This window comes from Mytilus californianus, unplaced genomic scaffold (genome assembly GCF_021869535.1).
Source record: "Mytilus californianus isolate M0D057914Y unplaced genomic scaffold, xbMytCali1.0.p SCAF_9, whole genome shotgun sequence".
NCBI lineage: Eukaryota > Metazoa > Mollusca > Bivalvia > Mytilida > Mytilidae > Mytilus > Mytilus californianus.
This window is the reverse complement of record NW_026262745.1, coordinates 57,421,112-57,447,581: the sequence shown is the minus strand read 5'-3', so window position 1 is coordinate 57,447,581 and position 26,470 is coordinate 57,421,112. Positions and strand designations below refer to the sequence as shown.

At 31.8% G+C, this 26,470-nt stretch overlaps 1 protein-coding gene across 1 annotated transcript in view; it reads left to right on the top strand.

Moving 5' to 3' along the window:
• The window catches only part of LOC127715008 (ankyrin repeat domain-containing protein 50-like), a 109,025-nt gene that overhangs the window by 3,749 nt on the left and 78,806 nt on the right, over positions 1 to 26,470 (top strand). The window contains exons 2-3 of the mRNA XM_052221034.1: positions 19,702 to 19,945; positions 25,468 to 25,636. Coding sequence (XP_052076994.1) covers positions 19,910 to 19,945; positions 25,468 to 25,636 — 205 coding nt within the window. The 5' untranslated portion in view covers positions 19,702 to 19,909. The remainder of the gene's footprint in view (positions 1 to 19,701; positions 19,946 to 25,467; positions 25,637 to 26,470) is intronic.

Genomic DNA, 26,470 nt, shown 5'->3' with positions numbered 1-26,470 from the left:
GTGAACCTTTATATTAGCTGTCAAATTCATCTTCACCGATTTGACTCAAATTCTCATATTTGATTTTTTATATACTAAAACGTATATCAAAATTATAAAAAGTCTAAATATAAACAATTTACGATGCATGGACCAAATTGGCTGCTCAAAGCGAATTATTATTTTACTATTTTACTTTTATTAATGAATGAACATATATCATGTATATATCTCGTAGCTAATGCCCCTTTTAATTATATAATATGTTTTGTTAATTATATAATATTCTTTCTTGATTGCCTATGGTGGACACCCCGAGGAAGGAATGTTTAAGAAATATTTCGAAATAAGGTAAACAAGATTGTTTTAAAATTATTTTAGATTTAACATCGTAGAGATCTTTTTCATGTTCAATGCGTTTTTGAAACATTTATATCAATGGTGTGAATTTCTGTTCTAAAACCGTACAAATGACATTGTCATGTAATAATTTATTTCAAGTCATTTCATTAAATTTACATTTTAAACTACAGTTTTCAGAGGTGATAGTAATACAAGGAAACAATGGTAACTTCATGAACCCATTTGTAAACTATTGTGTATACATAAGGTATAACATTGATTCAAAAGTAAGGCTGGTCAATTAAAATATTCACAAAAATCAACTGGTTTTCTTAAGACGAAGGTTATGCTCTCTATATGATATAATATATATGTCTAAATTGAAAACAACGTTCAAAGCTATGATTGCGTTGGATAAAAACCGCAATTTTTATACGTGTGCATGCAAAACAAATTTCTTGGTAGAGGGGTCTAAATACAGCACAAACAACATTTTCCAAAAGACCAAAAATAGTGAAAAAGTATATTTAAACAAAACGCATTTGACTAACAGGTTTAAAGTCCAGTTTTCAGAGGTGATAGCTATACAAGGAAACAATGGTAACTTCATGAACCCCATTGTTAACTATTGTGTATACATAAGGTATAACATTGATTAAAAAATAAGGCTGGTCAATTAAAATATTCACAATAATCAACTGGTTTTATTAAAACGAAGGTTATGATCTCTATATGATATAATATATAAGTCTAAATTGAAAACAACGTTCAAACCTATGATTGTGTGGATAAAAGTCGCAATTTTTATACGTGTGCATGCAAAACAAATTTCTTGGTAGAGGGGTCTAAATACAGCACAAACAACATTTTCCAAAAGACCAAAAATAGTGAAAAAGTATATTCAAACAAAACGCATTTGACTAACTAGTCGAACAACGGATGTTCCTAAACCCTGCTGACTGCCATTGGCGATTGCCAAATAAACGAATCACAAGATGTAACAAAATGGATCTTCATTATTAATTTAACACCAAACAGAAAACAATAAACTTGCGGAAAGATGGTCTACCGCAAACATGAGGTGCAAAAATTTGTACACCATATCCGGATTTCGACAATTAATGTCTCTTTAGTGATGTTAGGAATCGAAACAGTATTTGGAAGGTCATATAATTTACCTCAATTAAGAATAGACTCTTGAATTTTGAAGAGTCAAAATATAATGAACGGATGATATAAACCCGAAGACAAATATAATACAAGCCCAAACGAAAAAAATATAAATAAGTCTAAATTGAAAACAACGTTCAAACCTATGATTGCGTTGGATAAAAACCGCAATTTTTATACGTGTGCAAGCAAAACAAATTTCTTGGTAGAGGGGTCTAAATACAGCACAAACAACATTTTCCAAAAGACCAAAAATAGTGAAAAAGTATATTCAAACAAAACGCATTAGACTAACTGGTCGAACAACGTATGTTCTTAAACCCTGCTGACTGCCATTGGCGATTGCCAAATAAACGAATCACAAGATGTAACAAAATGGATCTTTATTATTCATTTAACACCAAACAGAAAACAATAAACTTGCGGAAAAGATGGTATACCGGAAACATGAGGTGCAAAATTTTGTACACCATATCCGGATTTCGACAATTAATGTCTCTTCAGTGATGTTAGGAATCGAAACAGTATTTGGAAGGTCATATAATTTACCTCAATTTAGGATAGATTCTTGAATTTTGAAGAGTCAAAATATAATGAACGGATCATATAAACCCGAAGACAAATATAATACAAGCCCAAACGAAAAAAAAAATAAATAAGTCTAAATTGAAAACAACGTTCAAACCTATGATTGCTTTGGATAAAAACCGCAATTTTTATACGTGTGCATGCAAAATAAATTTCTTGGTAGAGGGCTGTGAATACAGCACAAACAACATTTTAGAAAAGACTAAAAAAAGTGAAAAAGTATATTTAAACAAAATGCATTTGACTAACAGATCGAACAACGGATGTTTTTAAACCCTGCTGACTGCCATTGGTGATTGCCAAATAAACGAATCACAAGATGTAACAAAATGGATCTTTATTATTAATTTAATACCAAACAGAAAACAGTAAACTTGCGGAAAAGATGGTATACCGCAAACATGAGGTGCAAAAATTAGTACACCATATCCGGATTTCGACAATTAATGTCTCTTCAGTGATTTTAGGAATCGAAACGGTATTTGGAAGGCCATATAATTTACCTCAGTTTAGGATAGACTCTTGAATTTTGGAGAGTCGGAATAGGATGAACGGATCATATAAACCCGAAGACAAATATAATACAAGCCCAAACGAAACAATATAAATAAGTCTTAATTGAAAAAAAACGTTCAAACCTATGATTGCTTTGGATAAAAACCGCAATTTTTATACGTGTGCATGCACAAAAATTTCTTTATAGAGGGGTCTTAATATAGCACAAACAACATTTTCCAAAAGACCAAAAAAAAGTGAAAAAGTATATTTAAACAAAACGCATTTGACTAACAGGTCGAACAACGGATGTTCTTAAACCCTGCTGACTGCCATTGGCGATTGCCAAATAAACGGATCACCAGATGTAACAAAATGGATCTTTATTATTAACTTAATACCAAACAGAAAATAATAAACTTGCGGAAAAGATGGTATACCGCAAACATGAGGTGTAACAATTTGTACACTATATCCGGATTTCGACAATTCATGTCTCTTCAGTGATGTTAAAAATCGTAGCGGTATTTGGAAGGCCATATAATTTACCTCAATTGTATATATATATATAAAGTGCCTAGAAAATCGACCTAACAATGTAAGAGTATATCTGATTCTTTACTTCATCCCCGAGTGGGGCTGGAACCTTTACTTTTCACTTCTCACTTCTACGACAACACCGCCTAGCATTGCGCAAATGCCTTATCCTCTCCTCTAACTATAGCTGATAACAATCAGCTTTCGTTTCGGGAGGTGTTACCTTCTCATAGGTATTAAACAAGGACATCTAACACAATACACGAAGTATATTTAATGTACAGGGATGATCATCTACTCATCTGTTCAGTATAATTACAGGATGCTATTCTATTTTTAGAAGCATACAATCACTATGAATCTATATGGAGATATGTCTGCCTATGTGTAGTGTCAACTGTAAATTATACCTTGTTCATCGGATTTCTTATGATTAACAAATACCAGGCCTTTGAATATTTATAAATTGCCTAGAAAATCAACCTAACAATGTTAAATATATAATTTTTTTTTAAATAACGAAAAAGCACAAAGAATAACATGGTAATACCTGTTGACGCTTTCAGCCATCGTATCGGCTCTTCATACAGTTTATGTATGTTACTATATAGTTTTACTGGTCTTACGAATATGTACAACTAGCCAATAAAAATATATTTATGTTCGATAGATGCTGGCTACATGAAGGAAGCAATCAGAGGTACAATGAAAAGATATTCATTGTAGGCAACATGGCTTATAGTACATGTGTTTATTTGATCTTTGTAACTACTGATGATTCATTGAGATATCATCTTTCGTGGATTTGTTTGGTAAATGTCACCGCTAATATAATGTTAAACAAAGACAATTGTCTGAAAGCATGTTATTGTTGACTCTGGTAAAACCACGCAATCAAATATCCACATACACAGAATTTGTTTCTCAATCATCCAAAATTAGCACCACCAAAGTTTTACAAATCTTTTTAATATAGGACAATCCTGTTTGAATTTGTATTATAGACAATTTGGTAGATCAGGTTGTGCGTCTTTTCAATGTATTCATTTTGTAGAACAATTGTTTATTTTTTATATAGCAAAAAAAAGGCACTTTCTTACAAATATTATGCTACTTATATGATATTTATACTTGACTTGAAATATTGGATTACTAGAAATGATTATTAGTGCAAAGAAATAAAGAAAACGCGAAATAGCTGAATTTATTATTTATAATCAATATAATTCCAAATGGAAGAAAATGAAGAACATTTTTATGTTTGATTCAAAGTATGAATATAATAAGTACAATTTATTAACAAAGAAGTCTTTATGATCATACAAAGTATTTGCATGCAGGGGACATATATAGAATTTAAAATCTCAAATTTCTTTTCAATCGCTTCGCTGCGTGCACTATTAGAGATTTATGTATACTTATATTTTATATCGGTATTATCTAAAGTCCTGTATAAGACGGAATATAAAACCTACATATAATAACTGTTTAAATACAAATCAAATACATTGCATTTTATTTGCAAATTTATAGTACTTTAATTACCTGGTAATTTCAAATCATGGGAAATAAAAATTATATAAATTTATAAACAATTGTCTATTCACATTGGCAATTTTAAATGTAAAAACATCTAAATACATCTTTATTTTATCCAAGAGTGTATCATATATACCCGTGAGATTGTTAGACAAATTAAGTTATTTTGATTTGCACATGATATGATGGTACCTGAAAATGATAGAATTATGAGGAGTCTTTTATCACTATATCCTTATTTTATGGCAAAACATAATGAATATTGAATATCCACTTACACTTATTAACAGCATCCAATAAAAACTAATATACGATGGCTATAATCTCAAAAGTAGTCTACAGTTATACTAAATGAAACGAACAGAAGATCATTCATTCATATCTATACACTTAGAATACTTTGTGTATTGTAAAAGTCGTCCTAGTTCAGTGTCAGCGAGAAGGTTAAACCTCCCGAAATTAAATATCATTGTTTGACAGCTAGTGGAAAATATGATAATGTATTATAGTTATAACCAGTACAAGTGCAAGTCCCTCAAGGGTGGATGTTCAAGTATATCTATGATAACATTGTTCGGTTGATTTTTAGACCAATAAATAACGTATGCTGAAATCAGCATCATGCAGGTATTTACCTTATTTTCACAGTAGGCAATTGCAAGCACAAGGATCATGAATTAATGTAGCATTCATGGCCTACATGCATTTATGACAAATAATTAAGGCAACATAGAATAATGAATGGAATTGCCCTATTGTATAGTTTTACTAGTTGCGATGATTAGATAACCATTGGCATTCTGTACATTTCAAATACATGAATCTAGGTAAATATATCTTGTTTAGTACCGACAATCAGGTGTCAAATCCCGAATATTCAGAATAACATTACTGTTCCAATGAACTTTTATTTTACTAGTATGTGTGTGTGTGTGTGTGTTTGTGTATGTTTGCATATTATACATTTATTTCCCGTGCCGGAGGGAGATATGAAGATTTGTTCACCCAAGAATATTCATATTTCACGAGGGCTCATATATCCCGAGGCAAAGGGAAATGAATGTTTTATTCCACTGCCTATGCTTTGTTTACTATCAATACATTTAATATTATTTTGCATACATTTTCTTTCTTATCCGCATGTTTTTGTAAGTCAAACTAAACACGACATACCCATTGATAAACAATAAGGATCAAAATTCAAGTATAAGTCTTTTTGTTTTATCGTCTCTAATAAATTTGAACATGATAATGATTTTTGCTATCGCTATTTTAAGAAGAATAAGAAGTTCAATATAGGATTAAACGCCTTTTTAAAGGAATTTATTGGTGTATAAACTCAACCAATTCACTCACAAACAAATAAAAGTCCGAAGGACTTTTATGATATGTTTGTGAGTGACTTGGTCCAGTTATAATTCTTTAACATTGGAGATAAAGAATTGATTTTTCCACATTCGTAACCTCTATCACGCGTATATTGTATTTTTGTGTTATTGAATTGGCCTGGTGCATGAATATATGTGTTGGTTAACGCAAAAATATGTACTCCGTGAAATTTGCTATCTGATAAAAAAAAACTACAAAAATAACTTGTTATCATTCAAATGAATAATTTTGTGTTTATTATTTAATTTTACGATTAGCGCGAAGTGAACATAAATATTTTCAACGTCGAGCCGGATTGTGTAATTATCGCAGCCATCTTGTTTACATTGGTTACAAAAAGTAGTTCAGTCAACGTCGTCTATCGAAAAAAAAACAACGTCAAGATCCACTACCGAAAGCCCTCTCGACCAATCATATTAAAGTATTCCCTAATATGCAAACCATATAAGAATTATAACGTTATGTACATTAACCGCGCGTAACGTCGCACGAAGTAATCCCGACATTTCAGAGGGAAATATGATCCTCAGAATGGAATATGAAGATTTGTTCAATGACACGTGGGATAGTCTCAACCAATCAAATATTGATTAAACTATCAATATGTTTAAACAGTGGAATAATAGGTTATACAAATATTTGTAGAATGTAATGAAAAAAAAATTCAATGTAAAAACAGGTATGTCAATATACAGTCCTCGAAATAAGACAATACAAATGTATTCACCTTTTGTGAGATACTTATGAACCGAAGTCTTCCAAAGTTGTGGGTAAAATTCCTGACAGGACATGAGAGTAGACATTAACCAACTTATTAAAAGATAATAAGTTACGACTTGAAATGACGATGTTCCTGACTTGATAACACCCCTTTAATTTAAATAGGTTAAACATCGTATGTGCATTTAACTGTCACTCCTAAATTCGTGATCTTCGCAATAATATCAACGGATTAATATGCAGTAAAAATAAATGTGAGGGAAATATATCATTCTGACGACCATGACACACACAACAAATATTTTGATTTGAAATCAAGTTGTCTATCACTATTAAATCGACAGGGTTATCTCCTGTTTATCTTTTTGAACATATATCATATTCATGCACGTTATGATAGTATCTTTGTGATAATTAACATTTGGTCCTTCACTGGTAAGTATAACATGTATAATGTTTTTTCAAAAGTGATGATTTTCTAAATATTGTGTAACATTTCACAGTGGAATCATACTTTAATTTTGTTTAAACCTGTTTATTTACTTTTGACCTTAATTATTTATCCCTTATAATTTTTATTAACTATGTATTTGCATTCAGGTATCACAGATTAAATTTATTCGTTCATTGTGTGTTAATTTACGTTTTTTGATTGAGTTAAGCCTTCCAATTGATATTTTATAGTGTCTTTCTATGTTGTGATGTTCTACTATTGTTTCAGAAAAGGGAGAAGGTTTGGTACCATTAAAACGTTTAAACCCGCTGCATTTGTTTGCACCTGTCCTAAGTCAGGAATCTGATGTTCAGTAGTTGTCGTTTGTTGATGTGGTTCATAAGTGTTTCTCGTTTCTCGTTTTTTATATAGATTAGACCGTTGGTTTTCTCGTTTGAATGGTTTTACACCAGTAATTTTGGGGGCCCTTTATAGCTTACTGTTCGATGTGAGCCAAGGCTCCGTGTTGAAGACCGTACCGTGACCTATAATGGTTTACTTTTATAAATTTTGACTTGGATGGAGAGCTGTCTCATTGGCACTCATACCACATCTTCCAATATCTAATTAAAGATTGGAAAGGTTTTATTTCAAATTGTAATGGAAATGTACGAAATTTAACATAGTCTATGCTTTTGTTATCAATATAACGTCTAAAGCATTAAGCCTAAGCTTTTCATCATTTATTCGTACTAAATACATATATACTGTCTTGTTGGCAGGTTGGCAGGAATATTTGTATTTCTGTATATTTACTGTTTATAAATATTGAATTATTCGTCACACGTAGGTTGTTTTGCCCCTCAAGGCATTGATTGACATAACTTTTTTTTGCAAAACGGTTCTGTACTTACATATTATATATCTAAATGCTCTTCAGCTTCGTATTTGAGTACGGGTTTGATTCGAACGCCATTGATGTGTCTTAAAAGAAACGAAACCCAAATCTAGCATACCAAATTATAACGTCTAAGATCTTTGATGAGATTTTATTTATAACACAAAAAAATGACTTTCCTTCTTTACTTTGAAATCTACCAACAAAGCTACTTGGATAAACAAGATGAAAATGTTGTATAATTATGTTTATTTTACGAGTATCATATGTGTATTCGTGCTATATATAATGACGTAAGAAATGCATTGACTTATCAAACTTGAATCTGAGGATAACATGATAGTGATTTGGATTGCGACAAAGACATTTGTAGTCATGCATGTGATATCACATATAACAAATAAACTATGATATGATTAATTGTTTTGCATTTGTTCACATTTCAATATATCGAAAGGAGAGTAAAATTCCACGTTCACAAATTAAGGAAATTTTAGAAAATAAGGTTTGATCTCTTTCACGCAACGTTGACCATAGATGAATTTGCATATTCTGTTTGTGTACTTTTGGTCATATAACTCCTTACGTTGCAGTGTATTTACCCATCCCTAGCTTTGGAATTTCTTGGTTTGAGTGTTCCTGACAACACACTGTTTAGTTCATTTGTTGTCATTAACGAGAATTTTGTGAGCTCTATGAAAAGAACCAAAATCGGTCTACTGTCGGTTGTCATGTCTTTAAGGATGTTCGCTCCTCTTGTTTTTGAAATTTTGCCAGATTTTCGGAATCCTCTGGTTTTATCCATGTTTTGCCATTAAAAAATTTTGTCCACTAACCCCTACTTTTCTTTTCATAATTTTATTACATATTGTTTTAAAAGCCATATTTGAAAATCTTACAAAATCATTGTTATTTTTTCTTAGTTTTTAAAAGAGAAAAGCGGACAATGTTAAAAGTATGAAAAATCTAGAGAGAATCATTTCCCGCCAAATTTTCAAAGGCTTATATGTCGAAAACAAGCACACGGACCCATCATTTTTTTTCTTATTTTTTAGTTCCTTAATTCATATTGTTTCAATAAATAACAATCTTTTAAAAAGCTTGTTATTTTGAAACAGAGTAGCGAACTTCCTAAAAATGCAACCTCAAATTCATTGAAAATTATACACACTGATGAAAAGATAAGGTTAAAGAAAGACGCATGCTGCAGAAAATAATAATTATAATACCTACCGACATGTGTTGTAGGTGAAAAAAAAAAAAAAAAAAAAACGATGCTGAGGAAAAGGAAATCGACTGAAAATGTCTATGTTGTGATCTTGAAAATCAATTGATCAACTTTTGATCAATTTCTGCTTTTAGTTTTATCGTGTTATATGCTCTTAAAGGCTAGAAATGTTTCATTGCTTTCGTTTCATACATGAATAGGTGGCGATACATTGTAATTTATATTACAGGTTGCACTTTGTAAATACATCTGTTTGTCAAACCACGCCTCTTTTAGGGATATAGAATATTCAGTAATAGTTATACATCGAGGGATAGGTGTGTCTGGATAAGAAACCCCGTCGGCCGGAGGCCGGAGGGGTTTCTTATCCAGACACACCGTATCCCGAGGTGTATAACTAACTTACACCCCATTCTAAACCCTATATTTGTTAACATTGATTATTAAATGAATAAAAAAAAAACGATAGCATATTTATTGACAATACCAAACCATGATTTATATGAATTTTTTTTATTACATGAAACCCCACTAGTAACCTTCTTTGGTTACCTTCGTTCAAACTTTGACAAGTGAGTATATTTTACAAATGTCAAGTTGTTTTGCATATTCCCGTTAAATCCTGTGCTAATAATGATCAGAGGGTCAAGGTTGACCGTTTCGTGTATTCTTATTACAAACAAACAATACATCATGTTCCTTGTATGCAGTTGTCAATATGGACGGGTATAAGACGGACGACATTTTGTGGCAAGCGTTGGATTTGGTAGAAGAGACTTAAGATAAAGGCAATATTATGACCCAAAGTACTGACCGGTATCAGTGTAATAAAGGTAATCATAACTGTATTTCATATCTTATGGTTTTATACCCCCCCCCCCTCTTCTCGAGAATAAACAAACATTCATATTCGGACATACTAAGGGATAGGTGTGACCCGACTACCAGAACCGCTGAACATACAAAGATACAGATTTAGTATTAAGGAACTCCCTTTTTGGGGGGCAAACAGGGGCTGATCCAGCTGGGGGTTCCCAACTCAACAGAAAAAGGGATCCAACCATTCAAATGCATTGATCTTTTTGGGTCCAAACCGCGGAAACCCACCCCAGATCGGCCAATGGGTAACCGGGGGTGGGGGGGGGGGGCGGATGTGTCCCAGGAGTTAGAATCCTCATTTTTTTAAAGACCAATGCTTTAGAATAGAGACATATGACTGGGATAACAAAAATTACTTCAAGCAAAGGAGTATTTAAAGGATAATTTTTGTATTCAAAATAGATGCTTAATTCTTTTTTTCGCTATTGGAATTTCCTGAAATGTGTTTTTTAATATCTTGAAACAATTTGTAGTGAACACTATTTGTAATTTCTTATGTTCATGCTATTTAAAAAATAATCAATTTCTATTGTTTCGAATAACAATGGACTTTGTTTGCGGGATGTAGAAACAGGGGTTTCCAGAAACCCCGCTCGTCACACCCTGTGGTCAAAATCCTTTGTTATTCGTAACAATAGATCTATTCAATTTACACTTGTTTCAGAAATAGAAACTATGAAGTATAACAATAGAACTGGGGTGTAATAGATAATTAATTGTGTTTACGTACTGAATCCCAGTTACGATCTCTATGTTTCATCTCTTAGAGACATAACTTGGGAATGTTACCAGTAAATATACATATGCATATTGTTTATATTGCAATCTGTGGTAATCCTTCAGTCAAGGTAGGTGTAGTTAAGAAATTTAGTGTTAGTTTAAACTCTTAGAAGTTCGGGCATATACACGTTGAAAATATGCCGCACAGCCCTATATTTTTTACCTTTGAAAAAAAAGTAGTGCATATGATCTTTCCATTCTAGGATATAATTTTTTTCAAAACTTCATAGTAAAAGAGGTACATTTTAAGCCGTAAAAGGAGCTCCTATGGGAAACTTCATTGTCGATATTTACAGAAACATGAGAAATGCAACCTATATTGGGTGAAAAAAAGAGAACATACAGAACTTAACCAAATTCGGTTTATCTCACAGATTTTAATGAAATTAACTCAAATATGAGGTTTATAAATGTTTTATGAAGATTGATAAAATCCTGGGCCTTAACTATGATGACTCAGCATATATTCACAGTTAACAGTTTGCATAGTTTACTTATAGCTCTGAATGCAAAATAAATTTATAATATATGCATATTTGAAAGTTAAATTGTTTAGAAGCGCTTATATTTACTCTTCGCAGTCATTGAAACTCATAGATCCTTCCTGAATATTATTGGTGGGGTGTTTTTGTCCTGTCGATAACCTAAAAGTAAGCCGTAACACCTAAATCTGCTTTTTTGTCACCGTGGCATAAAAAATACAAGTTATAAATGCTAAAATATCTCAACAAAACTTACAATATTGTGTTCTATCCTGAATATGTACTAAATATCCCATATTGCTAGAAACAGCAGAATAATTTAGGAAATTTGAGGCCCCAGGGGCAAAATACAGAGAAAATTTCCTACCCCCTGGGTCATAAAACAAAACATTTAACTTGTAAATGCTATGATTTTATGATTTTAAAGGTCTTTATATAGAAAACAATAACTGTGCTTGGAAATTTTGCAAAATCAGATGTTAGCAGTCATTTCTATAAAATTTTAAGTTATAGATAATGCATATTTTAAGGTTTTTCTTGTCGTATAACACACCTCGACAAGAAAAACCTTAAAATATGCATTATCTGACTTATACACCGTCGAAAATGTTATTGTCTGCAAAGATTTGTAGGATTTGCATCCTATTTTACCGACCACACTAAAGTGGGATATTCTTTTCTGTTGCGTTCAGGTTAAAATTCGCCCTATGGCTCATTTAGAATATGAAAATAAAACTCACTAATTAGTCTATATATAAACTCTAGAAGTCAGTATTCAGTTACAATAAAAATATTAGATGTTTTGTTAGTTATTTATTATATCAACTTAATGAAATAGGGATGCTATGTTTTGGGGTTTTTTTTCTTGATAATTTTATTGCGGAAAAACAGATTTTTTTCAACAATGTTTAACGAACTATTCAGAATAATAGTTTTCTCTCTTTTGTCTGGAAAACTTTTTTTTTCAAGCTGAGATTAAAAACTAAATATTATATTCCACCCACCCTTTTATAGAGTACGTGTCTGTTATTCTACAGAAAATAAGAATATTTGGTCATTTGGTCATTTGATAGAATAAATGGTATATATATAGATGTGAAAGGTTAATAACTGACACGAAGAGAACACGCAATTGTGATACATGTACATGTAACACGAAAAACGAATACCCATACGTCGAAGTATGATTTCCAATACAGTGTGAATCAATAAGATCAGAGGCTTATTTGGGGGGGGGGGGGGGGTATGTAGCTTCATTTATGATAAATGCATATACGTTTTATTAATATTAATCCGTACGTAGACTTGCTAAGGGCACCCCCTTTTCAAATTCCTACACACAAATGTGATAAATCTGGCTTATTTTATGATAAGTTTTGTATTATTAAATTCATCTCACATAATGTCCCTTTATTGTAGCAATAAATTATCAAACTTCACATTATTTGTTTCGAAAGTTAAAATGATCGTCAAGAACGATGTTTGGTATTTCAGTCTAATGAACGGAGAAAAGGATTGTTTATGCCTTAAACCTAAGTAAAAAGTAAAAACACAATTGACTAACAACACACGATAACTTTCAAACGAATTAAATGTTTAAGTAATTTATAGTTTGCATTTTAATCAGGCAAAATAATGACCTTACACAAGTCATTATTTTATGCCTTGAAGCAAATTTCATTGAAACTTGGTATCGTCCGGTTTGATTCTTCAAAAGAATGACCTATGGTTCTGAAAGAAAATAACTCCATATAGGTATATAAGTGAATTTATACATCAGACTGGTATCTGCATACATACAACTATTGCAAATATGGCTTTATTTGAACACTTCTAGTTCATATATTAGCTAAATTATGTCAGATATATAGTTAGAGATGATAGTGTTGTGGCAAGAATTCTAAACTGACCATTTGAGGCAGAAATTGTAAACTTCCATTGATAAATATGGACTGGAGACAGAGGCAGGATTGGATAATTTATATAATCTTTAATGTTGGAATGATTGGCTGCTAAACATTACATTTACAGTATTCTGAAATGCTTTCAATTTGTTATCAGAACAATTTTAAACAGGTTCTGGCATTTCATGTCAGAAAACATGCAAATAGGGTAAGCTGGCAATAATTAAAGTCTTGTTTTCAAATTCTTTAAAAAACTGAAACAGGGGAGGGGGTATAAAATGTGCAGTAAAAGAAAACTTAGAGTATATGTAGTGATTTTTTTAAAGCTATAATTCTGATAAATAAGTATTAATGTGAGAAAAAGTACTAGTGTTTTTAGGGAGTTTTCTATTTGAAAAAATGTTTGTATAGATTGCACTTTGTAAATACAGCTGTTTCTCAAACCACGCCTTTTTTGGAGAGATATAGAATATTCATAGATAATTAATTTTGTTTACGTACTGGTTCCCAGTTATGATCTCTATGTTTCATCTCTTAGAGACATAACTTGGGAATGTTACCAGTAAATATACATATGCATATTGTTGATATTGAAATCTGTGGTAATCCTACTGTCAAGGAAGATGTATTTAAGAAATTTATTGTTAGTTTAAACTCTTAGAAGTTCGGGGCATATAAACGTTGACAATATGACGCACAGCCATATATTTTGACCTTTGAAAAAAATAGTAGTGCATATTATCTTTCCATTCTAGGATACAATTTTTTTGAAAACTTCATAGTAAAAGTGGTAGTTTTAGCCGTAAAAGGAAAACTGCATTGTCGATATTTACAGAAATGCGACCTACAATGTTATGATGATTTATAATATAAATTCTTGTTCATTGTTTGTTTGTGTATTTTGTTGCTTTTTCCTTTGTGGCAAGAATTTTGAAGATAATAATTGAACACAGTTTCGAGGAAATGATAGAATGTTTTTCTTACTTAGAATGAAGGTGAAATATTTTTAATTTTATTTGATATCACATTGCGATGTATGTTTCTTAATAAAAGACATTTGATAATAATCATTACTAGTATGTATGATACATTTTTACAAATAAACTCTTAATTTTGAGCTTTTGTCACATGATTGCCAAAAATGTATTTCTATAAGTTCATTCATAATGACCTGCTATTTCATCATACATGAATTGTATTATGCAATCCGATACATGCATAGGTTTTTTTTTCTGACAGGCATACCCTTAATTTGAATTTCAGGTTTCAGTTACTTTATACTTATGTACATAAAAAACTTAATTGTTAGGCATAACTCAAGCTCAACACTATCTTCTTTTTAATGACATTTTGTAAGCAGAGGATTGAGTCATTTACTGAATAATACTGAACAGCTTTTTGAAATATTTGAAACCATAAAGAAAAATATAAGTCTGATCAATATTGACTTAATTGATTGAACAAATCTCACTCATATTATATAAAAAAAATACAATATACATTAATTGTTAATACCGTAAATAGGAATATTTTGGCAATTATTACAACAAATTAATTGAAACGTTTGACCTTTAAACGTTTTTGATTCGAACGTATCTGATGCATATCATGTAAAAGAGACGCGCAGCTTCCATACACACTTATCAGCCTGCAATCTTTGATTAAGCATTGTAAAGTTCTTTCTTTTTTTGGTTTTAACATTGATTTTATTATTAGTAATTTAAGGCATAGCAAAACATTATTGTTCACAGCTTTTACTACACCCTGCCGATACTTTTATTTTGACAATACATGTAAAAATGATCATGCTTTTCTCAAATTTCATTTGAAGATTCTACAATATATCCGTCGGAGGATTGTTCCTTTATACTCAAGTATGTGAGAATATGATTTGTGTAGCTACATCTGTAACTGTGGGAACCATATATACACAACTCTTGTGATCAAATATTAAACTAGAGAGACTTATAACTGTAATGTAAAATAGCTATTTTTTTAACTTTTTGCATAATTTAAAAAATATTTCAGGTAACTGCATGTATAAATTGTCCTGTTAATTGTGTTTGCTTTTGAAATCCGAAAGAACTATTTACTTAAAGGACCTTTGAAATTGAAAATGTACAACAGATGAAAATTCATTGAACTACAGATTCATTGGCGTATTTAAGGACGAAGATAAAGGAATAAATGTTAATCTCAGAAAGCAGTCGAAATAATGAATTATATGAAAACACATTTTTAGCAGTTATAGTATTCTAAATCTGTACCATTAAATATATTGCAAATTATGAATTTCTAAGGAAAAAAAAACCAATCTTTAAGACGTTTGCACAAAATTAAACACTGCTGAAGTACTGAGTTCGCCAGACAAAAACGTCAAAGTGTTTTAAATATTAAAGTATTCAAAACTGATAAACAATTTGATTGTTGCTTAAATATTAGTGATATGTATGTGCAAAGTATAAATTACATCGTCTTGATAAATATTATGGACATTAACCAAAAATTAGCGGTTCATTATTTGTACCGTTAATGTTATAACTATTACCTGGTATTTATTTCTGATGGGGGACTTTTAGTCCCTGAGGGTACAATAGGTCAGAAGCTAAGTATTTAATTACTTTTATATTGGCATGAATATATGGATATTGTGCGATTGGATTTTGCAGTTTTAAACCTAAAAAAAAACATTTTAAATAAAGGAATACACCGCCCTCGTGAGTAGGTTAGATTCCTTTCCTGGGTTAAGCTCCATGATTTGGTCTTTTATCGTTTATATCAGATTCGTTAAATATTAAAACTTAAAAATAGCGTTAACGTTTGACGTAAATTAAACAGTCTCTAAATCATCGACAATTTCGTAAACATACTTATATTTATTTTTATAATAGATCAAAGGTCAATTTTGACAAATAGTTCAGATCCTTCTAAACCGTATCCTTTAAATTAACTATTTTGATGATAACTTAAAATTGAATTGGGATGTATTTGGCTATTCTGTTTTATTATGATATTTTTGGCGTTTTGTCTCCGCAAGTAATAATTAATTTGTACATCCTTTGGGTTTGAGAGTTCCTGATGAAGTTAATTCAGATAATGTGGTAGGAAATGGTTCAATACGCGTATAATTGAGAACATAAATGTCTTCTGAAAGCCTTCGATAATAAGAAAAACCTTTACCGCATGGTCTGCTATAAAATTCCCCTACATGAGAAAATTTGAAACAACGCAATCGATAAAAACAACGGCCTGACTAATGACAAAACAATATATGAAAAACGAATGTAACAGACAGCAAGCAACAACACCTACTAAATTATAGGCTCCTGACTTGGGACAGGCACATAAATAGTGTTACGAGGTTCAACATGTCCGTGTGTGTTTAACCTTTAAAAACATGTAACAGTGAAATCACAGCACATGTTAAGTATAAACGATAAAAAATACCGACCTGAGAGTAATGAAGTTATAGAAATCAAGTCCAAGGCCAATAACAACTAATACATAAAACATGTCTCCCAGGCTAAGGTATCCACCAGTACACATCCAACGAATCAAGTGTTAAAACTTCATTAACAGTTTTTGAAAAGCATGACCTTGCGCTATGATTTAGTGGTTGGTTTTGTTCCTATTAACAACATAACCGTAAAACTTATCATTTGATGTCTCATTTTTTATTAGTACAGCCAAAATTCAAAACTAAATCTTTGCATGTATGAATGTAAAAGTTTTAAAAAATATATGGTAACGAAATATCTAGCTTAATACTTTACCAGTTTTACATAGATTACGTTCACTGATATTCAAACTATTTTAAGTACAGGCATGAGCTTATTTAACAAAATCGGACGTTAATTTACCGTAAGAAGGAACATCATCATACAAAAAAGTAAAAATTAACAATAGGAAACGAAAAATCGTTACTTTTGGCGTAAACTCTTGTTTTGATTTTCCTTTGTGAATTTGATATATTTCAATCTAGAAAAGACAAATACTGCTATTAAAATGTGGTGATAATGCATTGTTTAAAATTGAGATCACTTGGAGAAATTAATGTAGTCTAATTAGATGGTTCTTCATCATTTAAGGCAAATACATCATCAAGGTTACGGTACGTGTAATTAAAAATATCAATTAAATGTAATTACGACGAACGTTTTCTGAGTTAGGCCATACGCTCTGATTCATAACACATGTAACAAGTATGTTATTTCAGGGGTGCAATTGGTACCCATAGGGATACCTTCAATCTGTTGATCCAAATAAGGTATAATATTGGACACACAGAATTTATAACGGAATATTTTTTATCTAAATCCTCAAATGTTGTATCTTAGTTTCATTACGAAAAAAGGATATATATTTGATCGAGGAGTTTCATAGCTTGGTTGACAAATGAGCCTCTATAATTGTGATGGCTCGTTGCCTCTTCCAGGTTCAATTAAAACATTTAAATATTTTTCAACAACAGCCATTGTTTTGTCATTATCTAAAATGTGTTGTTTCTGGACAGTTATTAAATTAAAAGCACCGTCCCTTTGCTTTAATATGATGTATGTTAATATCGGCAGATTTGTCAACATTGCCTTTCCAAGTAAGTCACCATGTCAATTGTTCTCTTGGTAATATTATTATCTACATCTCTCTTCCAAAAACAGCTTTTGATTAAATTTCAACAGTTCATATTCTGTCATTATGATCGTGTATTATAGTAGGACTATTTACATAAATGTATATTAATGTTCGTAATCTATAGTTCATGTACATGTAATATAAATATAAGAAAATGTGGTTTGGCTGTCAAAGTGACTACTTTCCACAAGAGACACAACAGCTTAGTAGTAGGTTACTATAGGTCACCGTACGGTCTTAAACAAAAAGTAAAACCTATACCGTATAGAAGGCTATAAAAGTGAAAAACAGGTGGGACAGACACAAACAGCGTATGACTTGATGAAAAATGCTTATGGGTGCTTAACCATCCCATAACCTTAACAGTGATGGTACAACACAACATAAGAAAAAATTGTTAAAATCAGTTAAAAACGTTTTGACTCATCAGATCGACAAAACTATACACACCTTGAAAAAAGACTAGAGATGGAAAGAAGTTGATGTCCAAAAGGGACAAGTGCGCTAATGACAGGCATTCGTCTGTAGCGGAATCTAAGTTTTCATGGTCGTTGCATTGACTGTTCAAATGTGCATAGACAAATGTTATTTTCGGAACAAATGTTCTTTTGTACCATTTTATTTTTGCATCAACCTCCGTGCCCCCACTTTTCACCTCCGATGTAGAAGTTTGTAGTAGCATTATATGTTACCTTAACCTTTGGCAATTAATTATAGCATCCAAGTTTCTTTTAACGAACCATCGCTTATCCATTGACACTCGTACTTAAACTGTAGTGAAGACTTTTCCAAATGACAGTTCTTTCTTTATTAGACCCTGTTACGTATACTGACCACCAAATTCTTCTGAAGGATGCACTAACACTACTATACATTAGAAGTATACAGTCAGGTTGATGATTTTAATCGTGTACGAATGAATAAAAAATCGTATAATAGTTTAAAAATCGAAGAAAACTATTTGTTTACTCTCATTATTTTTTATGTATAGGTAAATATCTATATGCATTGGACATCTTCGCCTCTTTTTTGCGTGTAAGCTGTAAAGCCAATGTTTCATTTCTGTTTTGAATTTTTTAGTGTGATGCTTAATTTTTCCACCCTACATGAATGGTGCCTGAACCTAAAAGTAAGAAGTATTCGGTCATAAATGTTGTTTTAATTCCAGCTTACTTATGCAATTTCAATTAGCCTGTCATAATTGGATTGATTGATTGATTGATTGTTGGTTGCTTAACGTCCAGTGGCAGATATTGCATGCATATTCAGGACGAGAACAAATTTACAATAAATACAATAGGTAGGTTCTGTAATAGAGGCGTCAAGGATTAAAGTCGGGGAAATTTAGACTGCCACGGGAAATGAGGGTATATTGGATAGGGACAGAAATTTAGCCTTGCAACAGGTCACCTACGGACCCCTCGAAGAGTTGTTGCAAGGGTTAATTCCTAACGTGCAAAGGGCATGGCAGTCTCTTTACACGAGACATCGGATTTAACGTCCCCATTCTGAACGGACGTGGCTGCAAATTTATACATCTCGCACAGCCAAACGGACGCTCCACTTTGGCAAGGGTTTGCTGCCGGTCGGAGGAAAACCAATGGTAACCATACTTCTATTCCCCAGTCACCCTTGGGGTGTCATAATTGGAATAACGTCATATGTTGTTCTGTACAAATATGTACTACAAATGATTTATTTTGTAGCATGGAGTCATATTTATCACCTTAGGACATGCAAACCAGATGAAGAGAGTTCATTGCCTAAATACATACTCGGCACATTAACCTAATCCTATGGCTTATTAGTAATCACTTAGCAACATCAATGGTCGGACGAGGCAAATTTTGCAATCTGTCTTTTTTTCACCAACAATGCCTTATACTGTATGATATGCATGGATCTTGATTTCGGATGATGAGACTGATAACGACATTGATGTTTGTGTTGGTAAGTATATGACTTATCAATTCTAAATATTTATACATGTTAATTATACACTGAAAGAGTTGTTGTAGAACTAAAATGTAAAATATCTATTTATCTGTATATTGATATATTTGTCAAGCTAACACATACTTTTTTCTATTGACTTTGCTTGTTTCACATTTTTACATCAAACTTGTTGCAATACTGAGCACTCTGAGTACATGCACAATTGATTTCCATTTGCGGTCATATCGCATGTACATAAGCTATATGTAGCTTGCATATCGTGTCTCATGTGACTGTATTATTGAATCGCAAGACAAATATGGGGTCACACTGTGTTTTATAGGAGCGAATTAACAAAAACTTAAACACAAAAAAAAATTAAATAATGTTTCAACTGCTACCGTCAAAATCGTTGTACATGTACATTTCTAAATGCCTCTTTAAAGTACATATTAGTGGTAATTAACTTAATTTACCTAAATTGCACTTCGGTCGCATAAAAAAAATATAAACTGAAATACACGAGTCATGTATTCTTCATATCTCAAAGTCCAACGGCTTCCTTACGTGGTACCCAACACTTTGACTAAAATAGATTTGTCTCGTTTATTTTTTATAAAATTTTCACATTATATTTACTTTGACCTATTGACAAAATAAATAGATATGTCAAGACATTTTAACGACACAATTTGCAGAAATAGTTTCATTTGATATATTGAAGTTTGACAAACACCAACATTGATCATTGAGAAGCTTGATTTTTCTTTAAATATAGTATATAAAACTTTTAGCTGATTTGTTAAAGAGTAAACTTTTTTTCTGATCTGTACCGCTTTAAACAGACAGTGTCAAAGAGAATCATATTAATAAGTTTAATGTGTTTGAGCTTTTGACTTTACCATTTGATAAGGGATTTTCCGATTTGAATTTATCCTTTGAGTTTTGTATTTTTGTTATTTTACTTTTCAATACTGTAAATTCAGAAATTATTGCGATGTTTTTATTATTGCGAAAAATGCGACAGGGTTATAATTGCAATAATTTAAACTCGCATTTTGAAATTTTTTATATGAATTAAACAGGATTTTTTTCAATATCGCAAAAATTAAAATCACATTTTAGTCTAAAATGACAAAATCGCAATAATAAATGCACGCAATAATTTCTGAATTTACAGTAAGTACTTAACGTTTGATTATTGCCACTGTTTTATCATTTTAACACTATCGTCAGAATATGAGAGGCGAGACGAAACAAATGCAAACACTTTTTTTTAATGTTGACCAGTCGGAAATAGTTCTTTACTACACAAGTACAATACATGTCCTTTGTCAGTTTGTAGGGTCAATCAAAACAAAGTTTAGCTAGTGCATATCTATTAAATGATACATCATGGTTTACATAACATGTTCATTTACCATAAATCTTTTCTTTACATCGGTATATTTAATTGATATCATTTTTACGGAATCTATTCCCTCCTGTCCAACCATAGCATACACATTTGTGTATTATTTTGCTTGAACTACGTCTAGGCATTTGTTTTGTTTTAATTCACGTGTCAATCCTATAGGTTACAATCAACCATTAGAAATTATGGGGGCAGCCATTTTATGAAGAAACATGTCATTCAGAATTATGAGTATGGCTTATCCTGATTGGTCGATATGTGCACCCGTTATTTTTTTATTATTAGAGACTTCGTGCACTCTGCATTATACCAAAGGCAAAATAATGTATTTTCTTAGCCCTAATGGAACTGAGAAGTCTTTTCTACGCTACAATGGGACACGCGTTTTAAGTGCCAATTTGATAGGTAAGGGAGATAAGTACCAATTACATAAAAAAAAGCCACGGGAACCTATATTTTTTGGACCAAACAATACTGTCCTAATAATTTGTTTTATTAATTCTAGCAAGGTTTGGTTATTAAAATCAACTCTCTAAAGTCTGTATCTCGAAAAAGGCTACCATTGACGCCTATTTGAAAATTAATTGTTTTTTGCAATTGATTGCGTTACACGTTTAGCTGAAAGGTTGCACCGGAGAACATAATCTCGTGCTCAACACATGTAATTTGATAGGCGGGTTTAAAATTACGTTCAGAAGCTACAAAGGGTGTATTTAAAAGTAACATGCTCATCGTCAGATTGATCGACCATTTCTTAATTAAGCTATACGTATATTGGTTTTACAAGAAATCGTTTTAGAAATACTATCGTTTGTTTCTATAAAATTCAATAAACAATAATATGATATTTGCTCCTATATAATGATTTTTCATAAAAATCAGTGAATGTTTTTCAAGTTTTCAACACACTACTCGGTTAGAATTGAGAGAAGTATAGAAAGGGGGAAATATTTTAGTAAAAAAAAGGAGGAAAGAATAAAAAAACTATTTGAGCACTAATCGTTCCTATCTGACACTGCTGTTTGGTAGGGAACCCGTAGAGAGTGGTAAACGGATTGTACTGCCTTTATCGGTATATTTTATGCAAGGAAGGTTTTTTTTTCAGTTTGCATACATAACACTTTCCGAAATATCCTTGCTTATAATATCTGTACTTACTATTATCCAAACTAACCTCTCCCCTTAGCGTAAAATCTCCGACTCTCGGGGTTTTGGGGTATTTTGAATAAAACTCTAATAACATAAACGGTACCAATTTTTCTGCACCAGATGCACATTTCGACAATCAATGTCTCTTCAGTGATGCTCAAGGTCAAAATATTTGAAAATCCAAAGCTTATTAAAAAGATGAAGAGCTATAAGCCAAAAATGCAAAAACGTATAGCCAAAGCCGGGCAGGGTATCAGAGCTTTGTATGAGGGAGATACATTCCTTAATTTTAAATTGTTTCAAACATTTTGTAACAGGAAATTTCAATAACACTAAATCCGTATTTTCATGCCAGTACCGAAGTTCTGGCTACTGGGCTGGTGATACCCGCGGGGACTATCAGTCCACCAGCAGAGACATCGACCCAGTGGTCTATAAGTAGTCATAACATTTGAGTGTGTTCTTATTATTTAATTAGAAGTACAAAAGTACGCATACACATGTTCATTGTTGTCTCGGACAAGTTCGAAATTCTGTGCCAAATATTTGTTTGAAAGGAGTTATGCCACTTTAAATTTAAAATCTAAATTCTATAGAAATTACCCTGTAAGCGCTTTCAAGTATACAAATTGCCAGGCTTTTTATAAAATATCAAAGGTTCATTCAAACAATGTCTTTGAAAATTCGAACAATAGCGCTGATAAAATATATTACCTGGATATGCATCATTTAAAATCGATATTTTATTGAAAAAAAAAAACATTTTAATGCTTTCTATGTGGCATGACTTCACTTATTGTTGAAGGCCGTATTGATACTTGTGTTTGGTTACATCTACATCTTTTGACGATACACGCACATGTAGTTGTCTCATTGTTAATCATGCCGCATCTTCTTTTTTATATTGTTAACGATCTAATGCTTAAAATTCTGGCAACTTATTTCTGAAAAGTATAAAAGAACATCATATGATAGCACACTGATTATATGTTATCTGTTATCACAAGGTTGTTCTAGGACGGTTGTTAAGATCATATCTCCTAGAAAAATGTGGTGTGTATATATGTTTATGACATACAGTCAGATACAGCCTGACGCGTACCACTGAATCAGTATATCTTCAACGTTATAAAAGTAAGGAGACGTGGTAGGATTGCCAATAAGACAACTATCAACCACAGTTAAAACGAATTCGATGTAAGCAATTATAGGGAACCATATCGCCGTCAACAACGAGACAAATCCATACCGTATAGTCGGCTATAAAAGGCATCTACGTTAAATATATGAAACAATTCAATTGAGAAAACTAACGTTCTAATTTATAACAAAACAATTTACGAGAAAAAAATATGATACGCTTTATCCAACGCCAACCACTGAGCTACAGGCTCCTGACTTGGACAGACACACGAAGAAAATGGCAGTATTAAACATGTTTGAAGGCGCCAACCCTTCCCTAACCTAGACGATGATGCAACGGCACAACACACGAACAAACAATACAAACTAATAAACGAAAATCAAATATGAGAAACAGCAATAAACGACAACCACACAATTACAGGCCCTAACTTGGGACAGGAATACATAGAATACATATAATGTGGCGGGGTTAAACATGCTTGAAGGCGCCAACCCTTTCTTGAACTTTGGACATTGGTGCAACGGCCAAGCACATCACACAAACAAACTTTACAAAACCATAAACGAAAAACAAATATGAGAAACAGCAATAAACGCAATCACTCAATTGCTTGCTACTGATTTGGTACATGTACAGTATTCACCTTTTTAAAAAAAACTTCCAAGATTGTATCTACATGATGTCAATAGTCTTTCCAAAACTTATCAATACATAGTTTGTTTAGAAGGATGTTAATCTTTTTTTACATTTTAAGTTTTTGATTTTCGAATTTAGAAAAGAACAAATCATTCATTTAATGCTTTAAGGAATCAAACTTGGCCAATTTTCTCTCATGTTACTGCATAAAGCTTTGGCTAATGTTTCCATTACTGCTTGTTTAAAACGCAAAAGAGACTCCCAATACATTTGTTAGTGTTGTCTTCTATACTCCAGGTCTACCCCTTACTGTACAAGTGCACTGCCGGTTACCGGCAATGCGGGTTAATACAAACCAAGTTTGAGTAACATTACAACTAAGGTGTGTATGATACAAAATGCTTTCCTGATTACTTTCGCGGTTTGTATATACATCCTGTTCACCTTATTCAAACAGCGATATTTATCTTCCATTTTTTAATCTTTTGTGTCTTTTTATTACAGGAAACCGAAATCATCATCTTTTTTTATTGATTTTTAAAAGATGTCCACAGACAACTGATTAGACTGTATTCCAAATTTATATTTTTCAGGTGTTTCACCTTAGGTTCTCAATTATACAAAATAAATTTCTTGGAAAATAATTACCCGTGATATCATAAAGTTGTGTCTATCGGATAATGAGCTCTTGGTGATTTTTGTAACAGCAATAGATTTACTCTACAGTATAGTATAAGAATTAAAACCTAATCACACAAAACAGCTGAAGATATCTGAAAACTACAAATAAGAAAGATCAATTGTTTTTAGTATTTCAAGAAAACAGGAATAAGAAAAACATTATTTACAAGAACCAACTTACTATTTTGAAACAATCTCCGAGTATTATTTGAAATGCATAAAAAATCAGTTTGGTTGATGATGCCTTTCAACGCAAGATTTTAGAAAACAAGGAATTTTAAAATGTAAAATTTGCGATAGTGCTAACGAAAAAGTGTACGTAGCGGCTACATTTTGATACAAATGATGTTTACAAACCTGTTTGAAATTCTTTTGATCATACAGGAAAAGATTATTGTACATTATTGACTAAACAAACTTAGGTACCTTAAAAAAAATGCGTTTATCTAAAAGCTTTTGAAAAATGTATCTTTTTTACTGTAATTATTTCTTTTGTATTATTCATTTCAGGTTATTTACAAAACTGCACCATTTCGCATTATTTGCCCTCAACCTTCTGAAAGGTATTTGAGAAGTAAAGCTAAATGTACAGATTATCGCAATTACACATGCTTATTTGATGAAAATCAACATTGTTTTAGGGAGAGCTGTTCAGTTAAATTTGACTTTCAAAGACCAGGTAAGTAGATGAAGCTGATAATCTAATATTGAAGCACTGTGTCGTATTTATACTTTATTTCCATAATTTTTGGTATTATGCAGTATATTGTTGCATTTCCGTATTTTTTAAATCTTTATGCTGTTATTTGTTCATGGTTAATCAGCGACAAACATGTATTTTTAGTGAGTTTATTTATTTTTTTTTTTTTGATATGCAAGAATTAAAGAAGAACATTTTAGATTTTGCAACATTTATCTTACGTAAGAATAGTTGTCAAAGGAGAAGGTCCGGTAAGAGCTTGTTTTGGCCTAATATTCGAAGTACATCTAATGAAAGATTTTTGACAATTTTTAAACACGTAAGTGTCTACTGCAGTCGATTCAATTAGTGTATGTAAAAGATTTGGACTGGTTTGGTCATTAAAAACGCTCAATTGGAGGCTTAAATATGAAAAATCTATCAAATACGCCATAAAACGTCACTTTTCAGATGGTTTTCGTCTAAAAAGAAAGTGGGCGCATTCGTGTTCCGTCACAATCTTTATATATGTTATGTGTTATCGTCAAATACAACATATATTTAAATATTAAGACTGAACACAAATGCGGCCACTTCCATTTTAGACAAAACACCGCCTTCAAATAAGCACAAAAGCAAACATCAGTTTAATTGAAGTCTGGAGCTGGCATGTCAGTTAACTGCTAGTAGTCTGTTGTTATTTATGTATTATTGTCATTTTGTTTATTTTCTTTGGTTACATCTTCTGACATCAGACTCGGACTTCTCTTGAACTGAATTTTAATGTGCGTATTTGTTATACATGTTATAAAACTAAGATTTAACAAATGGAAA